General features: G+C 42.8%; 2 protein-coding genes across 4 annotated transcripts in view; one reads left to right on the top strand and one right to left on the bottom strand.

The window, feature by feature from the left end:
- The window catches only part of RAB3GAP1 (RAB3 GTPase activating protein catalytic subunit 1), a 45,439-nt gene extending 44,396 nt beyond the window's left edge, over nt 1-1,043 (bottom strand). The window contains exons 1-2 of the mRNA XM_034786015.1: nt 828-1,043; nt 678-733 (exon numbers count right to left, since the gene is read on the bottom strand). Of these exons, the coding sequence (XP_034641906.1) occupies nt 678-733; nt 828-875 (104 nt within the window). The 5' untranslated portion in view covers nt 876-1,043. The remainder of the gene's footprint in view (nt 1-677; nt 734-827) is intronic.
- Nucleotides 629-22,036, top strand: part of MAP3K19 (mitogen-activated protein kinase kinase kinase 19) — a 30,385-nt gene continuing 8,977 nt past the window's right edge. For 2 of the 3 annotated variants that reach the window (XM_034785086.1, XM_034785084.1), the window contains exons 1-3: nt 629-758; nt 2,955-3,278; nt 15,849-15,920. The gene's annotated coding sequence lies outside the window, so the exon portion shown is untranslated. The remainder of the gene's footprint in view (nt 759-2,954; nt 3,279-15,848; nt 15,921-22,036) is intronic. The other variant, XM_034785085.1, reaches the window with a different exon arrangement.

Raw genomic sequence — 22,036 nt, 5'->3', positions numbered from 1 at the left:
ACGAAAGCTTATGCCCAAATAAATCTGTTAGTTTTTAAGGTGCCACCAGACTCCTTGTTGTTTGTGTTCGGAGTGGAGTAATATCACCAAAATGCAGTTCCTGCTCTGAAGAACTGTCTCTACGTTAGCTTTTCTGAAAGACACCCGACTGTTGGCTCTCCTTCAGTGGTGACAGCAGTGAGAGAAGCACGGAGGGACAAGGCTCCAGGAAGTCACTGGTTATTTTACTACGGGATCATTTAGACGGAATCAGAACAGGCCTACGCAACAGCACGGTGAAAATGCTGCCAGCGTCCTACGCCAGCACACCCACAAGTAGATACACTCCGGGGTCAACAACAGGAGAGGGAAACTTGTCCCCAAATCGCTAAGGCGTGTGGGGCCACACCACAGGAGGCACGACGCTGGGGCCCCAGGGGAAGGAGCGGGACTCGGGAGGCCATAGTGCCTTTCCCAGGGGTTCCCGAGCGCAGGCAAGAGCTTGCCGAGGAGGAGGATGCGCGCTGTGCAATCAGCCCATCCGGGATGACACTGGGTCGCTCTCGGAGGGCCCCTTCCCCTAAACTTGCAAAGCCGGGGGGGGGGGGCGCTACCGCAGGGAAGGGCGGCGGGCTGGGGGCAGGACGCGCAGCAGGGGAGGGGCGAGAGATGCGGAGCCCGGGGATCCGGTCTCGTACCTTTCCCACTCGGAGGCGGTGGTGAAATCCGTGATCTCAAACACCTCGGACTCGGGCTGCGGGGAGAGAGCGGGAGAGGCGGTGAGTGCGGGCGGGCTAGGAGAAACCGCCGCGGGGGTGGGGGGGGCGGACAGGGGCCGGGGGACTCACCTCGCTGTCCGCCGCCATCTTGTGCAGCCACTGGGCAGTAGCGCGCATAGGATCACGGGAGACTGGCGGGGGAAGGGAACAAGAGGGTGGGGAAGGACGGCGAGAGAGCCATTGGAAATGTCCCCAGCTTTGGCGCTCCCACAGAGAGCCACCCACTGCTCTCGGTCCAGTCCGATATCTCCCTTCCCCTCGCCGAGACAGCCCTGCCCCTACACCCCTCCTGAGGGACAGCCCTGCCCCTACACCCCTCCACACCCCTCCTGAGGGACAGCCCTGCCCCTCGGCTCCACTCCTCCACACACACCCGTCTTCAGAGACAGCCTTGCCCCTACACCCCCCCCCCACACCCCTCCTCAGAGCCAGCCTTGCCCCTACACCCCTTCACACACACCCCTCTTGAGAGACAACCCTATGCCGCACACAGACACCCGTCCTTAGATCCAGCCCTGCCTCTTCATCTCCACACACACCCATGCACGTACAAAGACAGCATATCCCTTCCATCTTCACCGTCTCCTCAGAGATTTTATGCAGTGTAGCTATAGCTATGTCAGTCCCAAAGTATTAGCGAGACAAGGTGGGTGAGGTAATATCTTTTATTGGTCCAACCTCTGTTGGTGAGAGAGCCATGCTTTTGAGGAAGAAGAGCTCTGTGTGGCTCGAAAATCTCACCAATAGAAGTTGGTCCAATAAAAGATATTACCTCACCCACCTTATCACTTCTCAGAGAGACAGCCCTGCCCTATCATCCCCACACACACACACCCCTACATACACAGACAGCCCAGTCCCCTTATCCCCGTACAGATACATCTCCATCCCCATAGACACCCTGCCCCAGGGAGAGACACCCCAACCTAATACACTCAGAGACCGATGGGGATCTTCCCATCCACCCAGGCCGCTCCACACAGAGACAGCCCACTACATACACACAGAGAGACATGTCCTCCCTCACCCACTCAGAAATGCACCCTTCTATACGTACATGACCCTACCTCCATACATACCCTGCTCCTATATATATTATCCAACACACAGAGATTTCACCAACTCTTCCTTACATATCTCATAAGACACCACACACATCCAGAAAGAGGTAACTTCGCACCCAAGCTTGTTTGGGGGCAGTATTTAGGTTCTTCTTTCCCTCTCCAGATCTTCATTCCATTAGTTTGCATTAAGTTCTAATACCTGAATACACTCTTCATTAACACACCTTTGGCCTAGGACTATTTAATTACAGGGTGTACATAATGTAGATGTAATATAATAGCAAACTACAGGATATAGACAGATGAAAACAATACAATCAACATCTAATTTGATCTCTATTAGCATAAGAGTGAATGAATTTGAAAGCATACTAACACTTAACACTTCTTTGATATTCACATACAAGTGAATTGTCCTGAGACTCTGGCATGGGCTGGCATCTGACCTGTCAGTGTCACAAGGTTATTCTGACATTTTTATAAATAGTGATGTATGATTGGATTTATGAAGAGTGTACAGTGTACCTTTTCCTGTGCTGGAGGGATTATGGAGTCCTCTGTTGGCTGGATGTTGTACTGGGGATTAAAAGAGCCCAACACCCTGAATGAGCCTGCAGGTGCATTACAGTATGCAGTTTAGTGACAACTATGAAGTCGTAGGTAGATAAGGTTTGTTACAGTATATCCAATAAGAAAATATTTTTATTATTTAATGAGTTCTCTAAGAAGGAGAAAGGAAAGCAAATACTGTATAGTAGAATCTGGTTAATTAGGACACCCCACCGGATGAACTGCCTATTCTAAAAGAGTTTGAAAAGATTTGAAATTAAATAGAAATATAAGAATAAAAACAATGTCTTTTGAAGGATATACTTTATGCATTAGTTTGAGGCTGTTTTTAAAAAGAAACAAGGAGTTCAGGGATCTTTTCTGGGAGGGAAGTAATTAATTTTTAGGAAAGTGGTAGGAATTGACATCCAGAGAAAAGTGCCATAAAAATAGGTCATGCAGCAAAAGTATAGCTAGACAGACAAGGGAGAGAGATGTAGGCTGCTTTGCATGCTAGAACAGCTCTTTTGTAATTGGGGCCTAAAATCCTTACCATGTAGTTTAATCCTGTTTTGTTTCATAGATGGCTGAGACTCCAATTTACAATTCTCCAAACAAAATGCCCAGTGGATAGTTGCCTTGGCAACAGCCTGTAAACTAAACAGTCTGGTTGTAGCAGTGGCTGCCTGAAGGATTTTATGCTAGAAGAATTTGCTTTAATAATGGGAACACAGTTGGCTATGCAATCTGAAGCTTACCCAGAAAATAAAATCAAAGTACACAGAATCACTGTGTGAATTAGCTGCTATCCAGTGAAGAGGGACAGCTATGACCTAAAAATGATAATGTAGCTGCTCTTCGGATTGGTGTCTCTGTTTCAAAACTTGCTCTTTGATACAAGCTCTAGGTAAGCTCGATGTTTCAGCATATTTTACAGAACCTATTATTTTCAATTATTATTTATGAAGCTCCACGTTATACGTGGTAATTGACAATAAAGTAAAAAGACAAAAATCTTGAGGAGATTACCATCTAATTATAATCTTAGAAAACCAGTTTAATGGAATGCATGTGCTAATATACACCAAGAGAAAGTGTTGTCCAGTGATTAGCATCGAGGGTTGGGAATCGAGAATCTTGACTTCTATCCCAGTCTTTGCACTCATTAACTGTGGGACCATGGGCAAGTCACTCAGTTTCTCTGTATATGTTTAGCCACGTTTAAAATGGGGATAATACCTGCCTATCCCACAGGGTTGTTGTGAGGCTTATTATTGTGTTTTAAACTTTATGAGATCCTTGGATGAAAGGTGCCATATAAAATTGCAATTTGTTATAAAAACTTGAATTTCATCTAAGATAAATCCATGGGGATAACTATCAACAAGTCTGTAGAGAGTGCTGTGGCACTTGTACTAGGAATTATGCTTTCCTGTTAGTTAACGTAATAAGAAATAAGGGCCTGTGCCTGCTCATGTTTAACAGTACACAGTAGGAAAATTCTTATTGCATTCAATGGGAGTTGGATTGGGCCCTACATTTTCTCAATTTTTTTTTTAATGTTGTGACATCAGCCAGTTTTTCCATTCCCATCAGCTGTGCTGTGAGCTCAGCTGAAAAGAAAATAAAGGGAGATAAAATAATGAGATGTATCAGAGATCTTAGATGCATGAAGCAGAAAATGAACTCTTACTTTGCCACTTTGACATTTATTAACCTAAAGGTATTTGTTACCTTGTATGATGGAATCCATAATGTAAAACAAAACAAAATCAAACAATGTTACAGTTAATTAGTGGTTAGTCCCTGCTCCCCTCCCCCCCTTGTGTTTATAGCTAGGCTGAAAAATTTAAACATACTATAAAAATGTATTGTATTTAAGGTTATTATTAGGGCTAGTTAGTGTGATAAAAGCTTTATAAGGAACACTATGAATATTATTATTATAATTTAATAACACCAACAGTGAAAGCACTTAAGAATCTCTGCCACAAGTGGAATAAAATTTAATCTTAAAACAAATATTATGGAACAAAAAAGAGAACAATAAATTATTCCAAGGTTTCCTTGAGGTAACTTCAGAGATTGATGTGGAGATCATCATCAGCAATATATCTAAAGTTTAATAATTTCTCAGAAACCTAGATTTTCAGCACCCTAAAACTGGAAGTACAGCTCTGATCACAGCAGCTGAAGAGACTCTCAAAGTTAAGTATTTACTATCCAATACTGCAAATGTATATTGACTTCATCAAGGGACATATTCAGGTCCCTTTTTCTGTGGTTTGTTAGATGCCTTCTACTCCCCAATGTTATATAAAAGGAGAGAGATCAAAATAAATCAGTAAAAAACAAACATACCAAAGTTATCACCTCTTTATAGGCAGGGCCGGCTCCAGGCACCAGCTTAACAAGCAGGTGCTTGGGGCAGCCAAGGGAGAGGGGCGTCACCTGCAGCAATTCAGGGGCGGCAGGTCCCTCACTCCCTCTAGGAGCGAAGGACCTGCTGCTGAACTGCAGGCGGCAATGGGGGACGTATGGTAACCCTAGTCAGAGATAACACAAGACATGCTGGAGCCAGCCCTGTTTATAGGTCTCCCAGCATGTCTTGTGTTATCTCTGACTAGGGTTACCATACGTCCGGATTTTCCCGGACATGTCCAGCTTTTTGGGCTCCAAATCCCCGTCCGGGGGGAAATCCCCAAAAGCCAGACATGTCCGGGAAAATCGGGCCGGGCCGGCAGCTTGGGGGACGGGCCGGCGGAGTAGTGCCGGGCCGGGGGCTCGGGGGCCGGGCCGGTGGAGTGGGGCCGGGCCGGGGGCTCAGGGGCCGGGCCGGCGGAGCAGTGCCGGGCCGGCGGAGCGGGGCCGGGCCGGGGGCTCGGAGGACGGGCCGGGGGCTCGGAGGACAGGCCGGGGGCTTGGGGGCCGGGCCGGTGGTGCGGGGCCGGGCCAGGGACCGGCAGTGCTGGGCGGGCCAGGGGTGCTCGGCCAGGCCGGGGACCAGCAGTGCTGGGCGGGCCAGGGGTGCTCGGCCGGGGGCCGGCACCCCAGGGCCCGATCCGACCCAGGCTGGAGACGCCGGGGGGGCCAGACTGGGCCGCGCCTCCTCCCCCCACACCTCCTTACCTGCTTCAGGCTTCCCGCGAATCAAATGTTCGTGGGAATCAGGGGAGGGTGCGGAGACTTTGGGGAAGGGGCGGAGTTGGGGCGGGGCTGGGGGCGGGGCCAGGGCGCCATGGAGTGTCCTCCTTTTGGAGGCACAAAATATGGTAACCCTATTTTAGACTGTAAGCTCCTCATGGCAAAGGCTGTCTTTCAGTCTTGTATAGCATGGAGCATACTGTCTGTGCTCACAATAATAAAATAAATTTGCCCCTGCCTCTCCACATTCAGGGCTCATCCTGGTGAGTAATTAAAATGGAAACTTCTTTATCCCTCTTTCTATGGTAGACACAGTCTGGGGATATGTTTTCCCACACAATATGTGAGGAGAGTTATACAATTAGGTAGGGAAACACAGGAGTTGCTCTGTTGGAACAGATGATTGGTTTAATCTGGTTCAATATTTTGTCTCTCTGACTAATTCTAGATGCGTCAAAGGAAGTTATAACACTTGTTAACAATGTACCTAGTAGTGCATTACTATACTATGGGGGAAATTCTTTCCGGACCATCATGGAGCATGTGGATTTTACTACAGCCATTTAAGTGTATCTCACCATGACCTACCTCAACTATCCTCTTCAATATCATCCTCAAAATTCCTAAATGCCTGCAGATTTTAGTCTTCAATTCACCAAGCATTATGTAACCAGACAATTTAATTTCTTAACTCTAAACCATAGCATCTGTTTAAACAAAGAAACCTTACAAAAAATTGAACAATGTGTTCAGATTAATTGTTCAGCCAGTCTGTTCTTTATTGCATTTTATCTCTTCCTTCCTTTGTACATTGTCTATGTAGATTATAAATTCTTCCGGTAAGATATTACTTTTCATTTTAGTCTTTACTGCATATAGCTCACTATTGGTGCTAAAAATAAAATAAAATAAGAGTCTATTTTTATTTTGCACAGCTAATACTTTTTGGAAACTTACTAGTACATTTGACTCAATATCTTGCTGCAGTGAGCTCCATGGGCTAATTATATAATGCTTAAATTGGGGCCTTTGGCTGTACTCCCATAATATTTACTAATACTATCAATAATATCTCCTTTTATTTATTTTAACTTGTAATCTTTTAATTTTATTCCATATTCTTCAGGTTTGGAAAAAGTAAACAGAAATACCATTCATTATTTGTTATTCAGAGAATAAAAGGGAGAGAATCCATCAAGCCTATTGCAATCAAATCCATAGCGCTAGTGTGATTAAGATTATTTTTATTTTAATAATCAGACACTTGTGTAAGGTTTTACATCTTCATTGTGCTTTAATTAATCCTCACACTACCTCTAACAGTTTGTAACTCTAACTTCTTTTCTGTAACTCTGACTCTTTGTGTAATCATATCCCTATTATGGCATTGTAGATTGTTGGATTTCCCTTGCAAAAGGGATCAGATATTCTTTTGAATGATAGCAATGAGACAGCTGTCCCTGTGGTGAAACATCATGTGCACGAGAAACATCTGTCAACTGTAAACTGTCCATATTCCCCAGACGCAGTTATTGTAATCAACACGGCAAGGTGACCTACACCTCCTTCAGCACTTACTGGGTAGTTAAATAGAGGTTTCATTGTACTTTTCTTCCTGTGAATGAGCCTAGTTAAAATCTCTTCCTGGAAAAACAGGCTTTGATTCTCCACTTAGTTAAGACTATTTTGTGCACGTGGGAGCTATGCTGTAATGGATCATGGGAGGTGAGTCTAGCCAACCCATAAATAACATAGGCATGAGGCACCAAACTGCAACGCCCAAGAGGTAAAGGGGCAGCATTTCTAAATCAAAATTTTAACTTTAAACCAAAAGTTTTGGCTGATATTTCAGTGTTTGGATGAAATTTTTCAGGTTTTGATTTCTGATTGAAAAGTCAACATTTTCTGCATAAGAAACTCCCCAATATAGGGACAATGGATGTAGCATTTAAAATGTGCAGAATAATTCACTCAAAAATTTACATGTGTTTATACAGGGCAAAAATCTCATTGACTTCACTGGGGCCAGCATTTCTATCCATATTTCCTCTGTTACTGTGTAGTGAGTAGCTAAACCCAAATTCTTACCTTAGAGTTCACTCCTGCAAGATGCTGAACACACTGTCCCTAATCCAGAAAAATATTTAAGCACATATGCTTAACTTCAAGTATGGGAGCAGTCCTACTGACGTCAATGAGTCAGCAACACTGCTCATGTGCTTAAAGTGAACTGTCTACTTACAGTATATGCTTTGCCAAATTGTGGCCAGTGTGCTTAGCACTTTGCAGGATTGAGCCCAGCATGCTCATATGGTCTAGATAATACTTAGTCCTGCCATGAGTGCAGGGGACTGGACTAGATGCCCTCTCAAGGTCCCTTCCAATCCTATGATTTTATATACACAGCTATAGTATAAACACATAGATAGATAGATACACACACACACATACAGGCAGCTTGCATTGACTGTGTCATAAACATACAGCTCAGGTAGCATAAAATCCCTCCTTTACCTGTAAAGGGTTAAGAAGCTCAAATAACCTGGTTGGCACCTGACCAAAAAGACCAATGAGGGGAGAAGATACTTTCAAATCTGTGGGGGAAGGTTTTTGTTTTCTCTCTTTGTTGTTCTCTCTGGGTCAGCGAGGAACCAGGGCAGGGAAAATACATCTCCTAAAGCCATACCTGAACTAAGCATCTAAGATTACAAATTGTAAGTAATAGGAAGGAAATGCGTTAGATTATCTTTTATTTTAGCTTGTGAATTTTCCCTAGGCTAAGAGGGAAGTTTATTCCTGTTTTTTGTAACTTTAAAGTTTTGCCTAGAGGGGAATCCTCTGTGTTTTGAATCTGATTACCCTGTAAAATTACCTTCCATCCTGATTTTACAGAGGTGCTTCTGTTACTTTTTCTTTATAATAAAGTTCTGCTTTTAAGAACCTGATTGGTTTTTAGTGTCCTAAAAACCCAAGGGCTGGTCTGTGCCCACTTGTTAACCTATTTGGTTGGTAAAAAGAAGAACAGGATGCATCCGAAGAAGTGGGCTGTAGTCCACGAAAGCTTATGCTCTAATAAATTTGTTAGTCTCTAAGGTGCCACAAGTACTCCTGTTCTTCTTTTTGCGGATACAGACTAACACGGCTGTTACTCTGAAACCTGTATTTGATTGGTATTATTATTCTCAAGCCTCCCCAGGAAAGGGGGTGAAGGGGCTGGGGGGGATTTTGGGGGAACAGAAACTCCAAGTGGTCCTTTTCCTGAATCTTTGTCTAACTCACTTGGTGGTGGCAGCGATACCGTTCCATGGACAAGGAAGAATTTGTGCCTTGGGGGAGTTTTTAACCTAAGCTGGTAGAGATAAGCTTAGGGGGTCTTTCATGCAGGTCCCCACATCTGTACCCTAGAATTCGGAGGGGGGAGGGAACCCTGACAGACTGCAATGGGAATGACATACACATGTATGAAGGCAGAATTTAGGACACAGTAACAAATGTGAACTGTGAATCTAGAATTTTGTTTGTCTCCTAAAACTGCACTGCTGGTCATTTCTTTTGGATCAACTAAACGGCTTGTCTACATGGTGTGATTTCTAAAATACATGAATGTGTTTGATCTAAAGAGACCCAGATGGTGAGCTTTAAGATAGTGCTGTTTGAAACAGTACTAGGTTAAAATGCACTAAAGAATCTTTAGTATGCACCAGCAGATCCACATGGACCAATTAATGTGCAACTCGCTAGCGTGCTTTAGAAATCACCCCAGTAGAGCGCATCACCCACCATGTAGACAAGTCCTAAGCATAGTTACATAGTAATTCCAGGAGTAGAAATCTGTAAATACATAACACTGGTCTACAATTTTTGAGAAGTCGTCTGCTTCAGAGATAAAATGTGCTATTTATTATGTATTTTGATGTGCTGAATTCAAATATGACAATTAAAACAACTGATTGGCTACTGTTTCTAAGATATTTAAGTTTTTACATTTTATGTCTATGTATATTGTGTAGATGGTAGAGTTTTAATCATAAATTGTAAACCTAGGTCTTTTCATGTGTTTATGGTTGCTTTACATGATAATATTTCACCTGTCCTGTTTATGTAACACTTTAAAAATCAGCAAAAGGTTATATAAATAAAATTTATTATGAAACAAAAGGCAAAAAACTATTATGTACATAGTTTAGTCCTATTCAGTGTCTACTCGGTGCTTCTTGACTTGTCTCTTGTATTCATTAAATGGAGCATCTCTTGTCAGTGTCTAGCAATAGTCTGCAAGCAGTGATGGGCTCCATTTGCCCTGATAGCGTTTCTCCATTGTTGCAATGTCCTGGTGAAATCACTCACCGTGCTCGTTGCTCACTGCTCCGCAGTTCGGTGGAAAAAATCTAGATGAGGGTGCAAAAAATGTATGTTTAGTGACATGTTGCAACCAAGGCTTTTGTATGCCTTGAGGAGGTTTTCCACCAACAACCTGTAGTTGTCTGCCTTGTTGTTTCTGAGAAAATTTATTGCCACTAACTGGAAGGCTTTCCATGTCGTCTTTTCCTTGCCACGCAGTGCATGGTCAAATGCGTCATCTCGAAGAAGTTCACGCATCTGAGGACCAACAAAGACACCTTCCTTTATCTTAGCTTCACTTAACCTTGGAAATTTTCCACGGAGGTTCTTGAAAGCTGATTGTGTTTTGTCAATGGCCTTGACAAAGTTCTTCATCAGACCCAGCTTGATGTGTAAGGGTGGTAACAAAATCTTCCTTGATTCAACAAGTGGTGGATGCTGAACACTTTTCCTCCCAGGCTCCAATGACTGTTGGAGTGGCCAATCTTTCTTGATGTAGTGGGAATCTCTTGCACGACTATCCCATTCACAGAGAAAACAGCAGTACTTTGTGTATCTAGTCTGCAGATCAAGCAAGAGAGCAACAAACTTCAAATCGCCACAGATCTGCCACTGATGTTGGTCATAGTTTATGCACCTCAAAAGTTGTTTCATGTTGTCATAGGTTTCCTTCATATGGACTGCATGACCAACTGGAATTGATGTCAAAACATTGCCATTATGCAGTAAAACAGCTTTTAAGACTCGTCTTCGATGAATCAATGAACAGTCTCCACTCATCTGGATCGTGAACGATGTTGAGGGCTGCCATCACACCATTGATGATGTTGCAGGCTACAAGATCACCTTCCATGAAGAAGAATGGGACAAGATCCTTTTGACGGTCACGGAACATGGAAACCCTAACATCACCTGCCAGGAGATTCCACTGCTGTAGTCTGGAGCCCAACAGCTCTGCCTTACTCTTGGGTAGTTCCAAATCTCTGACAAGGTCATTCAGTTCACCTTGTGTTATGAGGTGTGGTTCAGAGGAGGAGGATGGGAGAATATGTGGGTCCTGTGACATTGATGGTTCAGGACCAGAAGTTTCATCCTCTTCCTCTTCCTTGTCTGACTAAAGTGAGAATGATTTTGGTGCATCAGGAACCGGAAGTCCTTCTCCATGGGGTACTGGGCGTATAGCTGATGGAATGTTTGGATAATGCACAGTCCACTTTTTCTTCTTTGACACACCTTTCCCAACTGGAGGCACCATGCAGAAGTAACAGTTGCTGGTATGATCTGTTGGTTCTCTCCAAATCATTGGCACTGCAAAAGCCATAGATTTCCTTTTCCTGTTCAACCACTGGTGAAGATTTGTTGCACAAGTGTTGCAGCATATCTGTGGGGCCCACCTCTTGTCCTGATCTCCAATTTTGCAGCCAAAATAAAGGTGATGGGCTTTCTTAACCATAGTGGTTATACTGCGTTTTTGTGATGCAAAAGTCACTTCACCACAAACATAGCAGAAGTTATCTGCACTGTTCACACAAGTACGAGGCATCTCTGCTCACTTTGGCTAACCAGAAATGTGTCCCTTTGCAAAATCAAACACTGACAAATGAGAAAGCACGACACTGTATGATTTCTAGAGCTGATATAGGGCAATTTGTTCAGCAGAGTGATGTAAGCTTCGTTATGATTGCATCATCCATGACTTCTAGGAATAACATGATGCAATTCATATCATGTATGATGCAATACCAGCTTCAGATTGCATCATTCATTGTTTTGCCTAAAAAGCAAGTACTGTCCAAACCCAGTCATAGATTTATTCATAGATCCAGTCAAAGATGTATTTTAGTCATTTCTGGTTTAAATTGAGATCCCTTCCCTTTATAACTCACTTATCCTCCGCCATTCCCAAGTCAAGGGTCGTATATACTGACCCAACAGCATATCTTGAAAACTAGAGCCAATCAACAATTTTAAACATCATTTTCAGTGACCCAGAATTAGTAAAGTTTGACTACATTTATTTCAGAAGCATTTTGGCTGTAGAGCAGTGTAATTGCTGCAAACTATGAGGTATCATCTAAGTTTCATTGTAATTAAAATAGTTACATTACATTGGTCCCCTGTAACTTAAAGTTTTGCTAACAGTTTACACAAGCATGTAACCCTTTGTCCCTAATTTTATATAAAAATGTACAATAAGGTACAGAAAATACATTTATAAAGCACAAGGAAACAATATTTTTTTTTGTTTTAAAGGCATCTGAAAAGTCTCTGGATATAAATTTTTCAAATCAACATGGTCTGGCTTTTGTAATGCTGGCTGTGAGAAATGTGGATGTATTTGAAAATCTTGATATGTGAGCAAACCATAAAACAGTAGAACTTCTAAAAGAACTGCTAAAGAATCATACATAAGTACTAACAAATTATATAACCTACCAAGAAACATATTTTCAAAATTCATAATGAAATTTTGAAATACTGTACTGTAACAGCATAAATTAGAATATGGAAACAGTTGCTTAGGTGTGGTTTAATCTCTTTATGATGAAAAGGCTCAGGCTTGTGACACTGAGATCTATAAATAAATTATATCCAGAGCTATTATTTGGGGAATCTCTTTTGAGCCCTCTCTTGTAGCTCCTGCTGGTATCAGAAGCCGTGTCCAGGATTTACAAAGTCAGACTACAGCTGGCACATAGATCTGTTTTTCAGTTCTTTAAGCTACTGTTATATCTCATTTTTCTTCAGATCTGAGTGATGCTGTTAGCAAATTTTCACAAGCTGAATGATGCAAAAACAGACATATTATTCTTTCACCAAAGATTTCTGTATTCATCTTACACTTTCCATTGCTGATAGTGCAGTTGTTTCATTTAACAATATTGTTTACTATTTTTATAGCACTTTATAAGTGAAAAGCATGGTGCAGCAATTAACTAATTAATCCTGACAGTGTAGCAATAAGGTAGGTAAGTATTATTAGCTCCATTTTACAAACAGGAAAACTAAGAAAGGTAAAGTGAGTTGGAGAAGACCACGGAGTGAATCAGCAAAGCTAGGATAAGAATTTATAACAGTCTGATTCCCAACCATGTGCAAATTCCTATAGACCCTCCTGCCTTACCATGAAAAGTGTTTTGTTGTTGTTGTTTTTTAAGTCAAATACTGTGCTAAGTTGTGCAGAAGTTAGAGCTCATAAAATAGTGTACAGTTAATCTCAGCAATAGCTTGAGGTGGCAATAGAGACTGTCCTATGTGATATTCAACTTCAGCCTGTGCAACCTTAATTCTGCCCCCGTGTCTGTAGGCAGTGTGATAGTCTTTAATTATGTAATCACTTTTATTTTTGCCACAGGACATCTACCTCATTCAGTGGACCCAATGGACATTGCTCACTTAATGAGCATATATTCATTATTTTTTTATATTCTTCATAGGCAATGTGTGGCTCCATGTCTTATTTACAGTGTGCTAATCTAACCCTGCTCTGAAGAAATTATTAATTTCCTCATGCGGTTTGCTAAAATGCTCATCACTATACTATCCAAGTGCTTCACAAACATTAATTTAGCTTCACAACAACCCTGTGAAATGAGCAGGTGGTATTATCCCCATTTTACAAATGGGGAACTGAAGCAGAGAGAGAGAGAAAGGTCAAAACTTTCCACAAATTCTGGGTGCCTTATTTGAGATACCCAAGACCTAATTTTTCAGAGTTCTTAGCATTCTGTAGGACTTCGTGTGTTTAAAGCATGGCTCCCATTGATTTCAGTTGCTGCTCTGAGTGCTGAGCACTTATGCACAGAGCCCAGGGACTCAAGTTGGGCATCCAGAAAATGAGTAATTCACAATTAATGATCACTGGTGAAAAGTTTGGCATGAGACTTATACAGCATCAATAGGAATCCTGTGGCAGAGGCAGGGATATAATCCAGTTCTTCAGGGCAGCATTCAACTGCCTTAACCATGAGACCCGCCTTTTCTTTCCTGCAATCCCTTGCCTCATTCACTACACACTTCCAACTTCTGTAATAACTTAGGCAGGGGAACGTACAGCCAACCATCCCCTTTGGTAGACAATCCTGACTCATCTGCAGATCAGGTCCAGCCTCTTCCCTTAATGTCCTCTCTGGGGATCCATCATGAACATGGGGTTCAAATAGACCTCTGCATTGAATGAGGCAGGGGCCCTGTGGAAAAAATAGTATGTGATAATGTAAATTAAAGACTGTAGCACAAAGGGGTTGAATTCAGATTGCACCGGCAACCCTAATACTGGCATTTTCTAATTTTTGAGTGCGTGACTTTGCAACCTCAGTAGTGATATTTTAATGTAGTTATTTTATTTTTTTAAAAGCAAACAAAAAAATTCCAACATGTAGCAGCATATCAACACCCACATGGTTCATTAGCAAGGTTGGAACCATTAGACTCGCCACTTAGGCCTTTACCAAATGAGCTAATGGAGTAACTGATAACAATACTATGTTGTCCTCCTCTATATGGACCAGTATTAGATGGACTTGAGAGACACGTTACCAGTGTGTTTCACAGATGTTTGCTGACAGCATAGGAACGGTGAGACTTGGGAATCTTGGATTACATTCCATGCTCTGGTGGGATGTGGGCTGTAGTAGGCACAGACTCTTCTGCCTATTCCCTCCATGTTTGACCCCTTCTGCTTCATCACCTCCAATCTGTGTTGTACCAGTACTGTCTCTTTCCCATCCCATTTTCCTCATCTACCCAGTCCCAGTCTCCACTCCTCAGGCTTCTGATCCCAGTCCCACTCTCCTTGCCCAGCCTGTCCTAGACTCCCCTTCAAAGTTCTCTGTCCTAATCTTAATCTCCCCTGTCCCCTCCCACTCCTAGTCTCTCCCCTTCCCCACACCCAGTCTCTTTGCCCAACAAATGCAAGTTTCTTTCCACCCCTCTCCAGTCCCAGACTCACCAGACTACTTGTCCCAATCTACTCCTTTCTGTCCCCTGGTCCAGCTTCTACCCTCTCTGCATTTGAATCAAACAGCTTCTTCCTTCATGTTGCCTGGATGCCAGAAGGGGCATCATTGAGAGCACAAGAAAGATAGGCTCCCTGCTTCTGGTTCCACTGCTCAGCCTTTCCACATTGAGCAGCCATCCCAGGGAACATCCAGCTTTGCCCGGTAGCCCTGGGCTGTCTATAGAGATGACACACGTGCATTCTGAAGCAAGTTCAGTGTACACAGAATCTTTGGAAATGTTTTCTGTTAAACTCTAGCAAGTCGCTCCTGAGCATGTGCAAATTGTGATTTTCCAATAGCTTATGGTTTAGACAAATTTGGGTGCCTTACAATTTAGCCAAATAGGGATAGCAAAAGGTACATTCCTGATACAAAGGCTACGCCCTGCAAAATTCTAAGCTCAGGCTCCCAAGCATGGCATTGCAAGAGCTGTTACATGGAAAAGTTGCCAGATTTTTTTAGCATGGGCAAAAACATTTTTCCCTACCCTATTTTTTTGGAAATGGCTGAATTTTTTTAGCTGAAAATTTTCAGACAAATTCCGCCAGAGGCAGACACTTAGCATGTAAAATTTCAGTTCAAACAGATAAATAAGAGCTGCAAAATTATATTTTGAATTCTCATTTTAACAGGTGTTTCTACCTTAACATGCCATACTTTCTTTATATGCAAGAGTCTAAATAATAACAAAATAAAATCTGAAAAATTGAAATTTGTAGCATCTTTTGAATATGCTAGTTTGCATTTAAACTTTATAGTACATAACTTTGCATAGTATTTCTAGATTTTGTATTAGATATTAGTCTATATTAGTCACTTATTTAGATAAACTAAGAAGTAAGTATTTCTGGTCATTAGATGGCACTGAGTTTATTCTTTCTAAGTTACAATTAAAGTCTGATATCTTTTAATAAACTAGTAAAGATGAGTTAGGGTTTCCTTTTGCAGAAATACAAGCTGAATCATTCATTGACTTTTGTTATACTACAAAGATTCCTTTATCCAGAACACTGGCAACCACTGAAACACAGAACATAATCTGTCAGAGCATCAGAAGCTATAAGGTAAGGTGCCTCACACATACATTTTATCTCAATGGAAAAAAGAGTAGAAAAGTGGAAACTGGGTCTCTTAAAGATTAATTTTTTGGTAGGATTTTTTCTAAAAATCAAGAAAGTAAGAATGTATTAATTAAATATTACAGAAATATCTTTAAAAATAGATACTGTATGTTACAGGTTGTCCTTTATGAAAACATAAGGCTTTTTTCATCATAGTTTGTTCATGTTATAAGAAAATATATAGTTCATGTTATAAGAAAAATACTTTTTCAGGCCAGTCTAACTTTATCCAAATTATTTTATTCAGCAGTGACATAAGTATATGCAGGAGAACAAATGTTAATTATGTTTTTCATAAAGTGATCTTGATAAAATTATCAATTTTATATTGAATAGAAATATATTTCTCATAAATCTGAATACTAGCAACAGCAGCTATTTAAGTATGTCTAAAATGTATTCCAGTTAATTTATCTGATATTTTCAAATTTAAAATATAATTTTGTGTTGTACTCTGTGCAATGGAGGGCTCTACAGTGGTGCTTTATATTGCCATAAATATATATGTATAAAAATAACATTTTCTAACATTTAGAAATAATTTAAAAATAGAGTTTTTGCAAGGATAGTTTAACACAAGCTTTACAGTGTTTAGTTGTTATGAACTTATTGCAGCATTGAATATTATTTAAAACTGAATTTTAATCTGAGTTACTAAGTATGTTCACAGAAAGATACCACTTATTCATCATTTGTGAAACTTAGGGATTTCATTTGATATTGCAATAAAAGAGGTAGAGTTCGGGTAGCGTTAGCATTCTACAAATGCAAACACCTTTTTTAATATTAAGTTGTTTTCTTTTTAGTCTAGAACAAACTGTAGAAATGCATTTCTTTTGTTTTTTTTTGTGATACTACAGACAGAAAATGAACATTCTTGTAAATATACTATATGTGAATTAATAGATTGAACCGTCCAAACCTTCACTGGAAAACAAAAGTTTATGTTAGTATGTGAACAGACTGGAAGAGTGTAGCATCTGTGTCTTGATTAATAACTACCAGGCATATTGTGTTCAGACAGATGGCTGGAACAGAATGCTGAAATCAGAGATCCAGTAGCAACTGATATAATGACTAGTTACTTTTGAACAGATACAATTTTATAAAGAAATAGCACCATAAACAGAGAACTTGCATCCATTAATGTATCTTCAAAAGCAGGAATCTTACAAGATAGCACTGCTTATAAAAATAACTAGGGTTGCCATGTGTTCCGGTTTTCGACTGGAATGCCCGGTCGAAAAGGGACCCTGGCAGCTCCAGTCAGCAGGCTCCCTACCTGGCTCTGTGCTGCTCCTATGCATTGTGTTAAAAGTATTTCTGTTTATCATTTTGAACTTGTCTTTCAATTTCCTTCACTCTCTGCTTATTTTGGTTTATTATGAGAAAAGGTAAGGAGTAGCATTACTTACCTTTCTTACCACTCATTATTTTGTATATGTATACTATCTCTATTATTCTTCTGCTCTGTAAATTAAGCAGTTCCAGCCTTTTCAGTCTCTCTTCATACAGACCTCTTTTCATAGTGCTCAAAATATCAAGACTGTTTATAAATTGATGCTGGGAAACAGTAAGGAACCTAGAAACAAATTTTATACTAAGTAATTTCACAAGGCATGAAAGAATAAAAATAAAAAGTGCTTTGAAAAGGGACAATTCAAATTAGGGAAGATATTTAAGGAGATAATTTGTTCAGACTCAGGCCTGGTCTACACTATGAGTTTAATTTGAATTTAGCAGCGTTAAATTGAATTAACCCTGCACCCGTCCACACAACGAAGCCATTTCTTTCGAAATAAAGGGCTCTTAAAATCAATTTCTGTACTCCTCCCCGACGAGCGGAGTAGTGCCGAAATCGATATTGCCATTTCGAATTAGGGTTAGTGTGGCTGCAATTCGATGGTATTGACCTCCAAAAGCTATCTCACAGTGCACCATTGTGACTGCTCTGGACAGCAATCTGAACTCGGATGCACTGGCCAGGTGGACAGGAAAAGCCCCGTGAACATTTGAATTTTATTTCCTGTTTGCCCAGCGTGGAGAGCACAGGTGACCACAGAGAGCTCATCAGCACAGGTAACCACACAGGCCGATAATGGAAAAAGAGCACCAGCATGGACCATACGGGAGGTACTGGATCTGATCGCTATATGGGGAGAGGATTCAGTGCTAGCAGAACTTTGTTCGAAAAGACAAAATGCTAAAACTTTTGAAAAAATCTCCAAGGGCATGTATGGAGAGAGGCCACAATAGGGACTCAGATCAGTGCTGCGTGAAAGTCAAGGAGCTCAGACAAGCCAATCAAAAAACAAAGGAGGCTAACGGTTGCTCCGGGTCAGAGCCGCGGACATGCCGCTTCTATGCCGAGCTGCATGCAATTCTAGGGGGGCCACCACCACTACCCCACCTCTGACCGTGGATTCTGAGGCAGGGGTAATCTCAGCCACACCTGAGGATTCTGCGGACAGGGAAGAGGAGGAGGACAACGAGCTTGCGGAGAGCACACAGCACTCCGTTCTCCCCAACAGCCAGGATCTTTTTCTCAGCCTGACTGAAGTACCCTCCCAAGCCAGTATCCAAGACCATGACCCTATGGAAGGGACCTCAGGTGAGTTTACCTTTTAAAATATAAAACTTGTTTTAAAAGCAAGCGTTTTTTAATGATTACTTTGCCCTGAGGACTTGGGATGCATTCGCGGCCAGTACAGCTACTGGAAAAGTCTGTTAATGTGTCTGGGGAGGGAGTGGAAATCCTTCAGGGACATGAAGCTCTCCTGGAGGTACTCCAAAAGCCTTTACACAAGGTTTCTGAGCAGTGCAGCCTTATTCCGTCCTCCATGGTAGGACACTTGACCACGCCATGCTAGTAGCAAGTAATCTGGTATCATTGCATGGCAAAGCCTGGCAGCGTATGGTCCCAGTGTTTGCTGGCATTCAAGCAACATCCGTTCTTTATCTCGCTGTGTAATCCTCAGGAGAGTGATATCGCTCATGGTAACCTGGTTGAAATATGGGAACTTAATTAAGGGGACAGAGGTGGCCGTTCCTACTGGGCTGTTTGCCTGTGGCTGAAAAGAAATCCTTCCCTGCAGTTAGCCAAGTGCGGGGTGGGAGGGAATTGGCTCTGAGCTTTTCGCATTTGGCTAGCAGGGATCTTCCCTGATACCAGCCACGCAGTGGGGGGAGGGATAAAGCGATCATCCAGAGAATTGGAGGGGGGGAGGAGTTAGTTTGTTTTCTGCTGCTGAAGGTTAACAGGAAAACCGCAGCACTCAACGGGTTTGCTTGGTATGTGGGAAAGGAGGGCGCAGAAGGCGAAAGACAATGGCTTATCATAGCCACATGCAAGCCGAATTCTGTTGCCCGGACCTGCGTCTGATCTCTAGCAGCAAAGCCACAGGCACTCAATATTAAGAGGCAAAATGCGACCTTGCACAGAAATCACATGTGCTATGTAATATGAATAGTGTTGTTCACCGTGAAAGAGTATAAGCATTGTTCTGTAAAATGTATCTTTTAAAAAAATTCTCTCCTTTTTTCCACTCCCTCCAGCAGCTGCAAATTTTTCAAGCCTCTCTCCTCCGTCCCGAAGGCTATCTCAGATAAGGCGTTGGAAAAAGAGGACGCGAGATGAGATGTTCGCGGAAATCATGGAATCCACCCGCAGTGAAAGAGCTCATCTGAATGAGTGGAAGGACACTGTTTCAAAGTATAGGAAAGATGCCAGTGAACGTGAGGACATGAGGGACCAATGTGAGGACAGGAGAGATGCTCGAGATGAGAGGTGGCAGCTGGAAGATCAGAGGAGGCAGGATGCAATGCTGGGGCTGCTGCATGAGCAAACAGACATGCTCCGGCATCTGGTGGAGCTTCAGGAATGGCAGCAGAATCACAGACTGGCACTACAGCCCCTGTATAACCCCCTTTCCCCCTCACCATGTTCCATAGCCTCCTCACTCAGACGTATAAGAACGCGGGGGGGGGGGCGGGAAGAGACTCCGTGCACCCTCCCATTCCACCCCAGTGGACAGCCCAAGCAAAAGGCTGTCATTTTTTTAAACCTTTTTTTAGTGGCCTTTTCCTTCCCGCCGATCCTCCTCCCAAACTCCACCCGGGTTCTCTCCCTCTTTTTATAATCAATTAATAAAGAATAAATGATTTTTAAACGATAGTGACTTTATTTCCTTTGAAAGCAAGCTGTGATCGAAGTGGGAGGGTGGGTTCCTTACAGAGAATGAGTCAATAAAGGGAGCGGGTTTTCATCAAGGAGAAAAACAAATTTCACACTGTAGCCTGGCCAGTCATGAAACTGGTTTTCAAAGCTTCTCTGATGCGTAGTGCTTCCTGGTGTGCTCTTCTAATCGCCCTGGTGTCTGGCTGCGTGTAATTAGCAGCCAGGTGATTTGCCTCAGCCTCCCACCCCGCCATAAAGGTCTCCCCCTTACTTTCACAGAGATTGTGGAGCACACAGCAAGCAGCAACAACAATGGGGATATTGGTTTGGCTGAGGTCTGACCGAGTCAGGAACGATCGCCAGCGACCTTTTAAACATCCAAATGCACATTCTACCACCATTCTGCACTTGCTCAGCCTGTAGTTGAACAGCTCCTGACTCCTGTCCAGGCTGCCTGTGTATGGCTTCATGAGCCATGGCATTAAGGGGTAGGCTGGGTCCCCAAGGATAACTATTGACAGTTCAACATCCCCAACGGTTATTTTCTGGTCTGGGAAGTAAGTTCCCTGCTGCAGCCGTTTAAACAGAGTAGTGTTCCTGAAGACGCGAGCATCATGAACCCTTCCTGACCAGCCCACGTTGATGTTGGTGAAACATCCCTTGTGATCCACCAGTGCTTACAGCACCATTGAAAAGTACCCTTTGCCGTTTATGAACTGGGTTCCCTGGTGCTCCAGTGCCAAGATAGGGATATGGGTTCCATCTATCACCCCGCCACAGTTAGGGAATCCCATTGCAGCAAAGCCATCCACTATGACCTGCACATTTCCCAGAGTCACTACCTTTCGTAGCAGCAGCTCAGTGATTGCTTTGGCTACTTGCATCACAGCAGCCCCCACAGTAGATTTGCCCACTCTAAATTGATTCCCGACTGACCGGTAGCTGTCTGGCATTGCCAGCTTCCACAGGGCTATCGCCACTTGCTTCTCAACTGTGAGGGCTGCTCTCATCTTGGTATTCTGGCGCTTCAGGGCAAGGGACAGCAAGTCACAAAGTTCCATGAAAGTGCCCTTACGCATGCGAAAGTTTCGCAGCCACTGGGAATTGTCCCACACCTGCAACACTATGCGGTCCCACTAGTCTATGCTTGTTTCCTGGGCCCAGAATCGGCGTTCCCCGGATAGACCTGCCCCATTAACAACATGATCTCCAAAGCACCGGGGCCCGCAGTTTGAGAGAATTCTGTGTCCATGTCCATGTCCTCATCACTCTTGTCACTGCGCTGCCGTCACCGCCTCCTCCTCGCCTCGTTTTTCTGGTCCTGGTTCAGCATAAACTGCATGAGAATGCGCGAGGTGTTTACAATGTTCATGACTGCTGTCTTGAGCTGAGCGGGCTCCATGCTTGCCATGGTATGGTCTGCAGTGTTCACCCAGGAAAAAAGGCGTGAAACGGTTGTCTGCCGTTGCTTTCATGGAGTGAGGGGTGAGGCTGTACCCAGAACCACCTGCGACAATGTTTTTTGCCCCATCAGGCACTGGGATCTCAACCCAGAATTCCAATGGGCGGGGGAGACTGCGGGAACTATGGGATAGCGACCCACAGTGCAACACTCCGGAAATCGACACTAGCCCCGGTATATGGACGCACACCCCCGAATTAATGTGCTTAGTGTGGCCACATACATTCGACTTTATACAATCTGTTTCCAAAATTCGAATTCTGTAAATTCGGATTAATCCCGTAGTGTAGACATACCCTCAGTGTGGTTTAACTTTTAATTTTATTTCAGCCCTTAGGTTATACTGACCTCTAGAGGCACAAGAGTTGGGATAAAAATCAAACAATCCAGATAAAAGTGTGCAGACTAAAAGAAGAAAGA

The sequence above is a fragment of the Trachemys scripta genome, chromosome 11 (assembly GCF_013100865.1).
Source record: "Trachemys scripta elegans isolate TJP31775 chromosome 11, CAS_Tse_1.0, whole genome shotgun sequence".
In the NCBI taxonomy this organism is placed as follows: domain Eukaryota; kingdom Metazoa; phylum Chordata; order Testudines; family Emydidae; genus Trachemys; species Trachemys scripta.
The sequence above is the reverse complement of the archived record's forward strand: the minus strand, read 5'-3'. Positions and strand labels throughout refer to the sequence as shown.